Genomic DNA, 14212 nt, shown 5'->3' on the forward strand with positions numbered 1-14212 from the left:
CATTGTCATCTTCTGTGGCCTGGTAAGACTGCTCTCCCCTCAGGGGGAGGTGATCAAAGAGCAGGCCTATCAGATTGTGTCGGAGGCAGTCCCTCTTCCCATTACTATGTAACCCACTTAGACATTAAATTGCCATGGATTACATCTGCACAGGGGTTCTAGGATATCTTCATGTCTGGTACTTGGTTGGAGTATGGGTCTCTGGGAAGACCCCTGTGTTCAAATCTTCTAGTTCTGTTGCTCTCCTTGTGGGGTTCCTGTCCTCTCCATAACCTACTATTTCCCACTTCTTACATAAAATTCCATGCACTCTGCCCAACACTTGGTCATAAAGTCTCAGCCTCTTTGATAGTCTGCAGGGCAGAGCCTTTCAGAGGCTCTCTGTGACAGGTTCCTAGGTTGTTTCCTGCTTTCTTCTTCTTCTGATGTCCATCCTCTTTGCCTTTCTGGATGGGGATTGAGCGTTTTAGTTAGAGTCCTCTCTCTTGATTAGTTTCTTTAGATGGACAGATTTTAGGTTTATCCTATAAGTCTATATGAGTGAGTATATGCCACACGTGTCTTTCTGCTTCTGGGACAGCTCACTCAGGATGATCCTTTCCAGGTCCCACCATTTACCTGCAAATTTCATGATTTCCTTATTTTTCATTGCAGAGTAATACTCCATTGTATAGATGAACCACAGTTTCTGCATCCATTCTTCAGTTGAGGGGCATCTGGGCTGTTTCCAGCTTCTGGCTATTACAAATAAGGCTGATACAAACATGGTTGAGCAAATGTCATTTTTTGTGTACTTGAGCCTCTTTTGGATATATGCCTAGGAGTGGTATGGCTGGATCTTGAGGAAGCGCTATTCCTAGTTGTCTGAGAAAGCGCCAAATTGATTTCCAGAGTGGTTGTACAAGTTTACATTCCCACCAGCAGTGGAGGAGGGTTCCCCTTTCTCCACAACCTCTCCAACATGTATTGTCACTTGAGTTTTTCATCTTGGCCATTCTGATGTGTGTAAGGTGAAATCTCAGGGTTGTTTTGATTTGCATTTCCCTAATGGCTAATGAGGTTGAGCATTTCTTCAAGTGGAAAAAAGATAGCATCTTCAACAAATAGTGCTGGTCCAACTGGATGTCTACATGTACAAAAATGAAAATAGATCCATACTTATCACCCTGCACAAAACTGAAATCCAAGTGGATCAAAGACCTCAACATAAAAACAGACACATTAAATCGGCTAGAAAAAAAAGTGGGGAATACCCTAGAACTCATTGGCACAGGAGACAACTTTCTGAACAGAAAACCAACAGCACAGGCTCTAAGAGCAACAATCAATAAATGGGACCTCATGAAACTGAAAAGCTTCTGTAAAGCAAAGGACACCATCATCAAAACAAAGCGACTGCCTACAGATTGGGAAAGAATCTTCACTAACCCTTTATCTGACAGAGGGCTAATGTCCAGCATATATAAAGAACTAAAGAAGATGAAAAGCAGCAAACCAAGTAATCCAATTAAAAAATCGGGAACAGAGCTAAACAGAGAATTCTCTGTAGAGGAATATCGAATGGCAGAGAAACATTGAAGAAATGAATTCCATTTCTTTAAATCACTTTTATGCCTTGATGTTTACTTTCCCCCTCTTTACTCCAAACAAGTGTATAAATTGCCTTTTTTGCCACCGTCTGTGTACTTAAATGCTTGTCCAAAAAAAGGGACAGAAAAGCTAAAATTTTCAGGTGCCATGGGAAACTTTAAGCATACTGTTGCTTGTTGAACACCACACCCAGCTGTACTGAGCTTGAAACTCCTCCAAACCCAGCAACCAATCCAATGGCTCGGTTGGAGGCAAGGAAAGTCTGCACCACACAACATGTGGAGTCATGACACAAATGTACAATTTTGTTCTTGCTCATAGCCTCGCTTATATTCTGTCTTGACTGTCATGTGTCTGCTCCTGTCTTATGTATTCTGAGGCTTGGTGTTTCTGACTCTAAAAGACATTAGGGGACAAGAGATGAGCTCACACTGGTTGCATCTAAATGCAGACAGAAGTGATTGCACTAACTAGGTGATTGCACATTAAAGTTCTATGCCACGGGGAGATGCAGAAAGAGGCAGCCGAGACCACATGGGTCAGTGCCTACAACATGTCCCATCCATCCTGTGTTGGTGAGAAGCTCTTTTGATTCTGAGAACCCATTACCCATTCCTGTTCATAGCACCATGAAATATGTATTGTCTTTTGTTGCATTGTTTTGTGGTTTGATATTTGAATGGATCCAAATTCAAATAGTCCCAGTTCTTGGAATTTAAACAAACTACAGATCTTTGTACTCTACTGTCTTCATTTGGAAAATGGAATCCTAATACATGCCAGAGAGAGAGAATGAGAGAGAGAGGCATGGTAATGATCAGATAAAAAGAAATCTGTGTAGGCAATTAGTAGAGTCTGGCTTTGAAGCTGCACAATTTCTCTGGTTCCGTAGCTGGAAGGCACTTTTAACCTGAATCCACCAAAGAGCTAAGTTCAGTCATTAATTATGGTAAATGGAAAAGCTTACATCCCGTGGAGTAGAACATTCCCTATTTCTACAAAACTTTTAGTGATGTTATTTCTAATTGTGAGCCATTCAAATCCTTTTAAAGAATAGGAATATCAATCACTGAGTAATTCACTCTTTCTTTCTTTAGAATAGTTTCTGAACACTGGAAAGCATTCACAAGACTTTGAGCAGGAGCATTCAACTTTACCAGTTGTAACTAAAGCCATTAATTGTACTTTGGTAGCAGCAATAATACCGTTTTTCAAAGGCAAATGAGTAAGAGCACACCAGTCAGTTGTCCAGTGCCAGTCAGCCCTGAAAACATGCATACAAGTAACATTAAATGGACTCCACAAAGATATTTAGGAACATCTATGCATAAACATATATGCATGCAAAAACAATTAGTAAAAAAAAAAAAACAAAAAACCATGCATTTGAAGGAGAGTGGGGAGGAGTATAAGGGAGGGCTTGAAGGGTAGAAGAGAGTAGAGAACTGTTACAATTATATTATAATCTCAAAAATAAAACAGTTAAATCAAATGAGTAAGAATGTAGAACCTGTAAATCTATAAATAAGAAGGAGCCATTATACTTACACAAAGATAGATTTTTTTATATATATATATATTACTTTTCGAGGGGCACTGGAGAACTGGCTCATGATTAAGAGCATGTACTACTCTTGCAGAGGACTGGAGTTGAGTTTGCGGTAGGCACTTTGGACATTCACAACAAACTGTAACTACAGCTCCAGGCAACTCCAATGTCTCTGGCCTTCTGGCCTCTGCGGGCACTGATGTGCACTGAGCCACACCCAGATACGTGCAAGTACATCTAACTAAAGCAGCAAAGAAAATCACTTTTCAACGTATTTGGAGCAGATGAGTGCTTATACACTTGGAATAATTTAGACTAATGTTTAACGTCATATGCTAAAGCCCCCAGGGCTTGATATAAAAAAACCTGTGTGTCAGCGAACTCTGGAGTATTAAAAGACAGAGTGGCACACTTAGCTCCCACACAGAGTAGGGTTTCTATTTGCACAGTGCACGCTTACCCCCTCATCTGTCACACATAGGTCGGGTGGCTCAGAGGCTTGTCGTCCTGGTCTAGCTGTCTCTGCTGTTAACTGTGGTTTCTTTGGAAGGCTGTGAGGCCGAGCTGAGACGTCCATCTCCTGAGGGATATTCAGTAAGGTGGGCAGCACAGCTACAAGTCAAACTATTTTCCTAACAGGTATTCAATGGCATTAGAAGTAACTCACCCCAACTGCAGAAGCTGTGCAGCCGAGTGAGTGTAACCAGTGAGTTCAAATCTTCAGGAAACACAATGAAAGTCCTGTATTTCACTGATGGATCCCAGCCGTTTGGAGGCTTCACTGCTTCCTACACCTCCGATGAAGACGCAGGTAATAGAGCTTGCTGCCTGCAGTTGCACCTCCTGGGTCAGACTCACTCAATGTCCCCGCAAACACCGCCCCCAATGGCCCAGCCCTCTGTTTTTTCATTAGTGATCAATACATACTTGGAACCTTCAATACAAGGGTAACATATATGAAGAAATTAAAAAATCTGCTTGTGGGGAGAAATACTGGGGGGGGGGGGCAGCCATTGTAGTTTCAGAAAAAAAGAACTTGCATTTTGAATATATTTTTTACAACAAAGTTTTATTAGATTAGTTTCTAGCATGATTTTATGTGAAACTACTGCTAGGATTGAATCTTAACCCACAGTCTCTGATTCATTATTTTGTGTTGAAGAAAACATATACTTCCTAGTAATTTAGAACCAACGAGTAATTAATTTCACAGACAACTGAATACATGTTATTATTTTATTCATCTACTTGTATGTGTTTTTTTTTCAATGAAAAGAATAAAGAGGTTGCAGTTAATATAGATTACTCCAAAATTAAGCAACATGTGGCCTAGATTTTAAGTATCCTCTTGCTTTTAGACCGCTGTCCAAAAGGTCCAAAGGTTTTGTAATTTAGAAAGAATGGAAGTAAATACATCTTCAAAAAATTGCTTTATTTATTTTATTGGTTTAAGGGACATTCATTACCGTATAAAAAGAGTGGATTTGTTGGCACTTCAATGTTATATTATCTATTTGATGCAAATAAATTATTGGATCAAATAGAAAATTGTTCATTGAAAGCCACTAGGACCTACCATGGTTTGTGTATTTTCTAAATTAAATATTAAGTGAACAATACATCCAATTTTGAAGATACTGATACATAACCAAACCACAGTCATCTTCTCTTTCCCAGAAGAGAAATAAAGGACCTTTGTTTTGTGTGTTTTTCCTTCATGAACCCAAAGGCATTTCGCCTATAGTTTGCATGTGCCTTGTCTACTAGCTAAACTAAATCTAGAAAAGCAAATCGATGCAGTGTTCGTAAACTCACTAGGCCTTGACTGTTGGAGTCACATGTTAGTTACAACACGGACCTTACTGTTCTCTCTGTGCCCTCTGTTGCCCTAGTGTGCGGTGGATCTCTTCCAAGTGTCTCTGGTGGAAACTTTTCTTCTCCTGGCTTCAATGGAATCCGTGACTATGCAAGAAACCTAGACTGTGAATGGACTCTCAGTAATCCGAATAGGGAAAATTCATCAATTATCATTAATTTTCTAGAATTTTCAATTGAAAATCATCAAGATTGCATATTTGATGTCCTAGAGTTTCGAGTAGGTGAGTTCAATCAAAGAAAGTATTTTCTCATGTGTCTGCCTATTATCTTTATTCCTGGAAACAACGGTAGGAGTCAAATGCTACTATCTTGGTACACAAGATGGAAAAGAGCTTTGTCAACACAAAGCCGAAATCCTGCGTTTCCAGATAGGAAATGTGGCCGATGAGCTGTCAGTGAAGCTGGTCCTGACCAAGGGGAGCTTCTATTTCAGGAGTCCTGTATGGATTCCAGACAGTCTCTGTCCTATCAGTGTGTTCCACTCATCCTACGAGACTAAGCTTAGTGTGGCTGGACACTCAGTAGTTGCCTAAACTTGCAGGACTCACATGTAGGTTGTTTAAACCTTAGAAGTTTAAAAACCTTCCGCAGCGTACCAACATGGAGAAGTACATGGGAGCTATTTGGGAAATTATTCTCAAAGTCATGATTCATCTTGTTTCATGATATAAAAGGCTTAAGGCATATCTGATGAACCATACTGCTCCCAAGACACCTTTTCCTTCTTCAAGCATAATCCGGTTAGGATGCCCCCATTGTCATACTGACACTTGTTTCTCAGTAAAGAAATAGACAGAGGAGAAAAATAGTGTTATAAGTGACTTATGCTGTCAAATGCTGATTCTGTTTTCCTTAATCCCCAACTTTAAAGAAAAGAAAGCTGACCTCAGAACTTGGTCAACAACTATCATAGTGAGTGGTAGCTGCTTTTTATTATTATTGCCATTGTTATTATTAACACCTTTACTTTTAGGGAAGGGAGTTATTCTGCAAAGGTCTCTCACAAACTTTTGAGTAGGAGAAAATACAGAGAAGAGTAACAGTCTCAGTGTGGATACACAAACGCTATTAAGCAGCAAGGAAGAAACATTTGTGTCTATGCAGAAAGTAAAGTTGTACCATATGTCATGGCGATAATAGTGCAGTGTTGTCAGGCTAAGGAGCAAGTTGACAAATAGGAGGTAAAATTTTTTTAAGAAATCAAATGGGTTAAATATTTTGCTTCATCTTTAAACTTTTAGAGATAATTTCCATCCAGTCTTAATAAAATAATGTAGGGCCGAGATGCACCATAGCAGTCCTGCACAAAGACCAAACTTGAGGAGACCTGCCCAGTCACTGGAGACCTCCTTTGAGAACACTGAAGACAGAGGTTTTATGAAAGGCTTTGATATGATCTGTGGTCACAGATCAGGGATTTTTGCAGAGAATCATCACAGCTCTTCAAGGCAAAAGAGTCTAAAACTGGAAGTGGCTGTTCAAGGATGCTGTCATGAAATGCTCATAAGCACTTACTATCTCTGCCTGGTGCCAGACCATTCATGGAATAAAGCAAAACAGCAGTATATTGAATTTCAGTTAGTTAAATTCAGTCTTCTCTCTTTTCACCCTGATTTACAGGCAGACAGTAGAAATGCTCTCTTTCATTGATGTATAAGGTTAGTGGTGTTGACCTGATGGGATAAATAGGGAGCAGGTTCTCTGTAAACGTTAATCAAATTTCTATGAAAAGCAATCTTCATGAAACGTGATCATCTCAACCCTGACAGTTCTTGGCCTAAGTGCCAAATGTTCTGACATTTTAGATGATCAAATGCAATGAAGAATCTTAAGAAGTTTAGGCAATTATCACCTTTATCCTAAGAGTGCTTTTGGTATCACTATTGGCATTACATTTCTACCTCCTTTAAAAAGCACTCCACTAAAAAAAAAAATATTAAGTTGGTTGCACCTCTGTTTATATATGTGAAAGTAAAGTAATTATAAAGATATAAATTGTCACTGATAGTAAGGGTGTCTCTAAGCCCAAAAATCATGTTGGAGAACTCTTTCCTGTGCAATTGACAGAGATAATAGAGGATTTTTGGAAATGCCTGCTAATGTACCAGAAGTGAAATGTATCAAGCAGAGCTTTCTGTTGTTATAATTATTTGTTCTTACTAATTGAAGATATTTGTCCAAACCATATAAACAATGCCATTTGGGATATTGTTCTCTTCAGGTGATGCTGATGGGCCTCTGATAGAGAAGTTCTGCAGCCTGTCCGCACCAGCGATACCCTTGGTTGTCCCCTACCCTCAGGTGTGGATACACTTCGTTTCCAATGAGCGTGTTGAATACACTGGATTCTACATAGAGTACTCCTTTACAGGTAAGCCCTGAAACATACCACACAGCTTTATAGATTTATATCTTGCTATATAATGGTTTCATTGCTAATTTCAATGAAATTTTCCATGTTAAATTTTTAACCAGTTGTTATTGATACCAAAAAAGAGTTTTATGGTTTCTATATATTTACCTTTATTCTAGAAACCCTGCTATAGCCTTATGGTTTTAATACTGTCATTATTTTTTTTTTTGTTTCTTTGTGTAGATAATTGTGTCTTCTTCAAACTATCATCTCTTTGTTTTGTTTTATATTGTTTGGTTTGACCCCCAAGCTTGGTCAACTTACATTGACATGTTTTCTCTTGTAAACCATTCTCATGTTTTAGGATATTTTAATTTAGAATTCTAATTAAGGATATTCTATATTTGGAATTCTATGTGGTCACTGTTTATGCTTTATTAACACTGCTGAATATTACTAATAATTCGTGTTAGACTTTGTGTGATGTTCGGCGTTTGTATGTAGAAATTCAGTCTAAGGAGGGCAACAAAACTGTTTGCCATGGTTACCAGAGAGTTTTGATTGATTGTTTCCTTTCACCTACATAGCAATCCTTTTTGATTTGTGAAAATGCTTCCTTTCCTGAAAGTCTACAGTTATACTCCCTTTACCTGCCTTGTCTCCAAAACCTTAGTTCCCACCCTGAGCCCAGATATTTTCTGAGCCCTCTTGGTCTGCCACACTTTCTGTTTGATACTGGTCCTCTGTGTTTGAGTGTACTTCATGTTGACATATTTTAGAAACCTGTTTTTCTTTCTGTTGAGTTTGACTGTGAATCAATATATGTTGTACTATAGTTTTGTGTACTGTTATTTATGTTATAACCAAATTCATGGTTGAAAGACAGAATAATCTCAAACATAATCTATTTGTGCAAATATTTCACCCATAAGTTAGTTTTCATTCTATTGTAAGAAGAGTCAGACAAAGAAGCAGTGTTGTTTACAGTGAACAGCAGATCATATTATGTTATAGACCTGAACCATATTTTTAACCTGCAATAATAATCTATCCCTTGAAACCCAAGTGCTCATTATGAAATAATTATGTATTTCATTATGGGGCACATCATTTCTTCAGGCTTATCTATGTTTTCATAGTTTCATGTTCTCAAGAAAGGCAATGTTATTTAGATTTTCTATATTACATTGTTAGCTATATACTATGACTAGTTACTCTCCATTTACAGTAAAGATAATGTCCTATTTTCTGCTATGTTGAGTCTGTGTTTACTATAGAATTCTATTTGGTGAACACTGTTTGGGATTCATTTGTTTCTGTTCTTCTAGCTAATTTTGCTCTTGTTCAGATTTGTATTTCTTGATTGATTGATGGACTTACTGTATTTTTTTACAGAAAGTTTGATGACAATAATTAAGTATTGTCTCTACTCTGTGAGTTTTTTCTTCTCTCCTGTTTAAAGGTTTACATATCTAATTTCAGATTGTGGTGGAATACAGACAGGTGAAAACGGAGTGTTCTCAAGTCCTAACTATCCAAAGTTTTATAACAGATGGACCCACTGCTCATGGCTGCTGGAAGCCCCAGAAGGGCACACCATCACTGTGAGTTCTTAGAGCTGGGTTAATTGTTTGCAGGACTGGATTGGGGTAATGGTGTGTGTGTGTGTGTGTGTGTGTGTGTGTGTGTGTGTGTGTGTAAGTCATTAGAGTAGGCTTTGCTTTTATAATCAGATACATTTGTTTTCTATCAACATGAGCTGTCATTTCAGACTAACAGGTTGCTGGGGTTCCCCCAAATGACTTCACTTCTTGGAAAAATGCACTCTTTCTAAATTCACAGAACTTTTAGTAAAGAAAACAGAGTGGAGGTGAGAGAAGAATTAAAGAAGAATCAGAAATACAAAACTATGTGACTTAGACGGAAACATTTGTAGAAACGTTGTCTGCCTGAGGTAGATAGGCTCCTTTACAGCTCGCATAAGCCGTGGCTCATAGTGTCTCTTCTCTTCTGCAGCTCACATTTAGTGACTTTCAGATTGAGGAGCATTCAACCTGCTCTGGGGACTCGGTCATAGTCAGGAATGGTGGTTTCCCTGAGTCACCCATCATTGGAAAGTACTGTGGGTGGTCAGTGCCTCCGCCAGCACAGTCTGGTTCCAACAAGCTTATGGTGACTTTTAGCACAAACCGCCAAGTGCAAAGCCGTGGATTTTATGCAACATGGAGCACAAGCACTTTAGGTAAAAAAATAATAATCTTCTCTATACTTAACATTTATTTTTCAGTGACACATTTTTTTGTTGTTAACTAATTTAAAGTATATCATTCCTGAAGTGGGGTTCCAGGTCTTCACGTAATACCCAAATCTACAAATGCTGGCATTTCTTGCACAATGATGTTAGTACTGTGGGTAATGTATGACTGTCCTCCAGAAAACATGATCTCTAGATTATTTGTATTCGTAATACAATATAAATGTGATGTATATAGTTGCTACATCCCATATTGTCTGGGGGATAATGACAAGAGACAAATAGTCTCACTCTAAGCTAACATGCAGAGTATTCAGAGACCTGAGCCAGAGTCTACATCATGAAGAATCTTAGTTTAGGCATTGTCGTAGACATGGTGTGTGACTGAGGAGTTTAAGGAGAAAGGTGAACAGATGAAATTTGTGAAATAGAATTTTAAAAGGCTGCTATGGACCCAGAATCAAAAGAAGAAAACAGATTTGGTTTTTAAAAGTAGCATTACACTTATGTAATATAAACCTTGTGAAAATTCTCAGAAAATATAAGTATTTTTATTGGCTGCTTATTCAGAATTTCAGTAAATCCTAACAATCATGGGATTCTCTGTAGCAGGGTTGGTTAACATGAAGATTTTTGTAGAATGATTCCAACTGCTCATTAAACCATTAGCTGCTCTTGATTCATCAGAGAGCTATAGCCAAACCACTGGCTCAAAGGCAAAAGATTAGTGCAATGTCCCTTAATTTAACTCTAACCTGTTCTGAATTCATACTTTTCTCTTTCATTTCCTAAGTATGTGTTTTAATTTTATAAAAACAATTCCAGATTTTTCTTTCTTCATATTCCTATGATTTATTCAGAACCATAAATCAGTTTCAATATGAATGAACAAGGTTACTTAGTGGGAGGACCTTCCCCAGTTCAGAATATCATTTTTTCTAGTTCATTGCTGTAGACTAAAATGACAAGCCCTCACACAGCTGTATTCTCGTGTGCTTTCAATAAGAACATGCAGAGTGAGTGCAGCCTGGCTAGCCACCTAGTACAGTCTTTTTTATTATTATTATTAGTTACATTTTATTAACTCTGTATCCCAGCTATATCCTGCTCCCTTCCTATTACAGTCTTAAAGAAAGTAGAAAAGTTCCCTTGTTTGAAGATGGGATAGGGGTTTATCTGCTATGTTCTGCAAGGCTCAGATCATGTGATCTCAGCTGGGCTAAGTATACCAAAACAGTGACAGCCCTCCATTCAAAGCACATCATTATGGGCACCTGCTTAGTCCCTGCCCCAAAGATGACTCAGAAACAAGAAAGGATGATCTATGACCTCATACTTAGAAAGGTTCTCTAGCCATCTTTGATTTCCAATTTTGATATTTTATCTTGAAGAGTGATCATTTTTTCTATGGAAATCTTTCAGGCTGTGGTGGAACATTCCATTCAGACAATGGTACGATCAAATCGCCTCATTGGCCTCAGACATACCCTGCAAACAGCAGATGCTCCTGGAGAGCCATCACTCATGAAAGCAAACACTGGGAGATTAGCTTTGATAGCAATTTCCGAATCCCCAGCAGTGACAGCCAGTGTCGGCACAGCTTTGTGAAGGTTGGTGCACTTATTTGTTAACTGGTTTTGTGAATGAAAGTATTTTGGCTACAGAACACTCAAAGTCCTTTCTCAAAGAGAAAGTGTACAGTTTTACTGCCTGACTTGTTTATATGTAAAGGCAAGAAACTTCAGCTGTTAAAGGGTAAGTTTTGAACCCAGAGTACATGCTGTCCTGTAGTCTTCCATCTGCTAAGTGACTAAATTCAGGAAATTTTTCTCTAACCTTTTTAAATTGTCATGAGCATTAATAGATGGTTTTTCTTTCTCCTTTTATTTCTTCCTCCCTCTTTTTTCCTTCTTTCTTCCCTCCCTTCTTGCTCTTTCTCTCCTTTTCTGTTTCTATCTTTGTTTTCCTTTTTTAAAAAGAAAGTACAGTATAAATAGCATAAGGTCTATCACAAGGAACACTTAATATATGCTATGAAAATTACAGGAAATTTGAGTAGAACATGACATTCTGGACATTAAGAGTCCACAGGTGAAACAATCCTGAGAGAACCACATAAAAATTTAGGGCAACAGGTTAAGCTGCAATCGAGACGTAAGTAAATAAATAACTTAATACAAACAGGACGTTAGATAGGCAGCTGTCCTCTAAAGCAACTTTCCTCCTCACACAATTTTCACTTTCCATTTACATGGCCATAACTGTGTTATAAGTTCACTTTAGCTGTGCTATTTTGCATCTTGCATATCAAATCACATTATGCCTTTTGGTGGAAAGACACATCGGCCAAAGTTCCAGTAGCCAAGAATATATTCATCTCTTTCATATAACATCCATGTGTATTTTTATGGTTTAATTTTATATTTTGGCTTCAAATTACTCAAGTATAAAATGAAGAGAATGATTCCTATTTCAGTAGAGTTGTTTTTTTTTTTTTTTGTCACCTAAATCAGGTAGAATTTCTTTTATTTTTTTAACTTGTTTTTTTATTTTTTATTAATTATACTTTATTCATTTTGTATCCCCCATAAGCCCCTCCCTCCTCCCCTCCCAATCCCACCCTCCCTCCCCTTTCTGCATGCATGCCCCTCCCCAAGTCCACTGATAGGGGAGGTCCCCCTCTCCTTTCTGATCTTAGTCTATCAGTTCTCATCAAAAGTGGCTGCATTGTCCTCCTTTGTGGCCTGGTAAGGCTGCTCCCCCCTCAGGGGAAGGTGATCAAAGAGCAGGCCAATCAGATTATGTCAGAGGCAGTCCCTCTTCCCATTACTATGTAACCCACTTGGACACTGAACTGCCATGGGCTACATCTGTGCAGGAGTTCTAGGTTATCTCCTTGAATAGTCCTTGATTGGAGTATGAGTCTCTGGAAAGTTCCCTGTGTTCAAATTTTCTTGTTCTGTTGCTCTCCTTGTGGAGTTCCCGTCCCCTCCAGCTCTTACTATTTCCCACTTCTTATATAAAATTCCATTCACTCTGCCCAACAGTTGGCCATCAGGCTCAGCATCTGCTTTGATAGTCTGCAGGGCAGAGGCTTTCAGAGGCCCTCTGTGGTAGGTTCCTAGTTTATTTCCTGTTTTCTTCTTCTGGCTTTGAGGCCCTCTGTAGCAGGATCCTAGGTTGTTTCCTGTTTTCTTCTTCTTCTGATGTCCATCCTCTTTGCCTTTCAGGATGGGGATTGAGAGTTTTAGTTAGGGTCCTCTTTCTTGCTTAGTTTCTTTAGATGCACAGATTTTAGTGGGTTTGTCCTATGTTGTATGTCTATACGAGTGAGTATATACCGTGTGTGTCTTTTTGCTTCTGGGACAACTCACTCAGGATGATCCTTTCCAGGTCCCACCATTTACCTGCAAATTTCATGATTTCCTTATTTTTCATTGCTGAGTAATATTCCATTGTATAGATGTACCACAATTTCTGCATCCATTCTTCAGTTGAGGGGCATCTGGGTTGTTTCCAGTGTCTGGCTATTACAAATAAAGCTGCTACAAACATGGTTGAGCAAATGCCCTTTTTGTGTACTTGAGCCTCTTTTGGATATATGCCTAGGAGTGGTATGGCTGGATATTGAGGAGGTGCTATTCCTAGTTTTCTGAAAAAGCGCCAGATTGATTTCCAGAGTGGTTGTACAAGTTTACATTCCCACCAGCAGTGGAGAAGGGTTCCCCTTTCTCCACAACCTCTCCAGCATGTGCTATCACTTGAGTTTTTGATCTTGGCCATTCTCATGGGTGTAAGGTGAAATCTCAGGGTTGTTTTGATTTGCATTTCCCTAATGGCTAGTGAGGTTGAGCATTTCTTTAAGTGCTTCTCTGCCATTCGATATTCCTCTATTGAGAATTCTCTGTTTAGCTCTGTTCCCCAGTTTTTAATGGGATTACTTGGTTTGCTGCTTTTCATCTTCTTTAATTCTTTAAATATACTGGATATGAGTCCTCTGTCAGATAAAGGGTTGGTGAAGATTCTTTCCCAATCTGTAGGCAGTCGCTTTGTTTTGATGACAGTGTCCTTTGCATTACAGAAGATTTTCAGTTTCATGAGGTCCCATTTATTGATTGTTGCTCTTAGAGCCTGTGCTGTTGGTTTTCTGTTCAGGAAGTTTTCTCCTGTACCAATGAGTTCTAGGGTATTCCCCACTTTTTTTTCTAGCAGATTTAATGTGTCTGTTTTTATGTTGAGGTCTTTGATCCACTTGGACTTCAGTTTTGTGCAGGGTGATAAGTATGGATCTATTTTCATTTTTCTACATGTACACATCCAGTTGGACCAGCACCATTTGTTGAAGATGCTATCTTTTCTCCATTGTATGGTTTTGGCATCTTTGTCAAAGATCAGGTGTCCATAAGTGTGTGTGTTTATTTCTGGGTCCTCTGTTCAGTTCCATTGATCTACCATTCTGTTGCTATGCCAGTACCATGCAGTTTTTAAAACTGTTGCTCTATAGTACAACTTAAGATCAGGGATGGAGATACCTCCAGAAGATCTTTTATTGTAGAGGATTTTTTTTTTTTTTTTTTTTTTTTTAGCA

The 14212-nt window shown here is 38.6% G+C and overlaps 1 protein-coding gene across 2 annotated transcripts in view; it reads left to right on the forward strand.

The window, feature by feature from the left end:
- The window catches only part of Cubn (cubilin), a 226607-nt gene that overhangs the window by 163557 nt on the left and 48838 nt on the right, over window positions 1-14212 (forward strand). For both annotated transcript variants that reach the window (XM_055593908.1, XM_055593909.1), the window contains 6 exons: window positions 3779-3950; window positions 5032-5238; window positions 7239-7388; window positions 8853-8974; window positions 9387-9612; window positions 11047-11234. In XM_055593908.1, coding sequence (XP_055449883.1) covers window positions 3779-3950; window positions 5032-5238; window positions 7239-7388; window positions 8853-8974; window positions 9387-9612; window positions 11047-11234 — 1065 coding nt within the window. The remainder of the gene's footprint in view (window positions 1-3778; window positions 3951-5031; window positions 5239-7238; window positions 7389-8852; window positions 8975-9386; window positions 9613-11046; window positions 11235-14212) is intronic.

Source organism: Psammomys obesus, unplaced genomic scaffold (assembly GCF_907164565.1).
Source record: "Psammomys obesus unplaced genomic scaffold, mPsaObe1.curated_primary_1811, whole genome shotgun sequence".
Taxonomy (NCBI): Eukaryota; Metazoa; Chordata; class Mammalia; order Rodentia; family Muridae; genus Psammomys; species Psammomys obesus.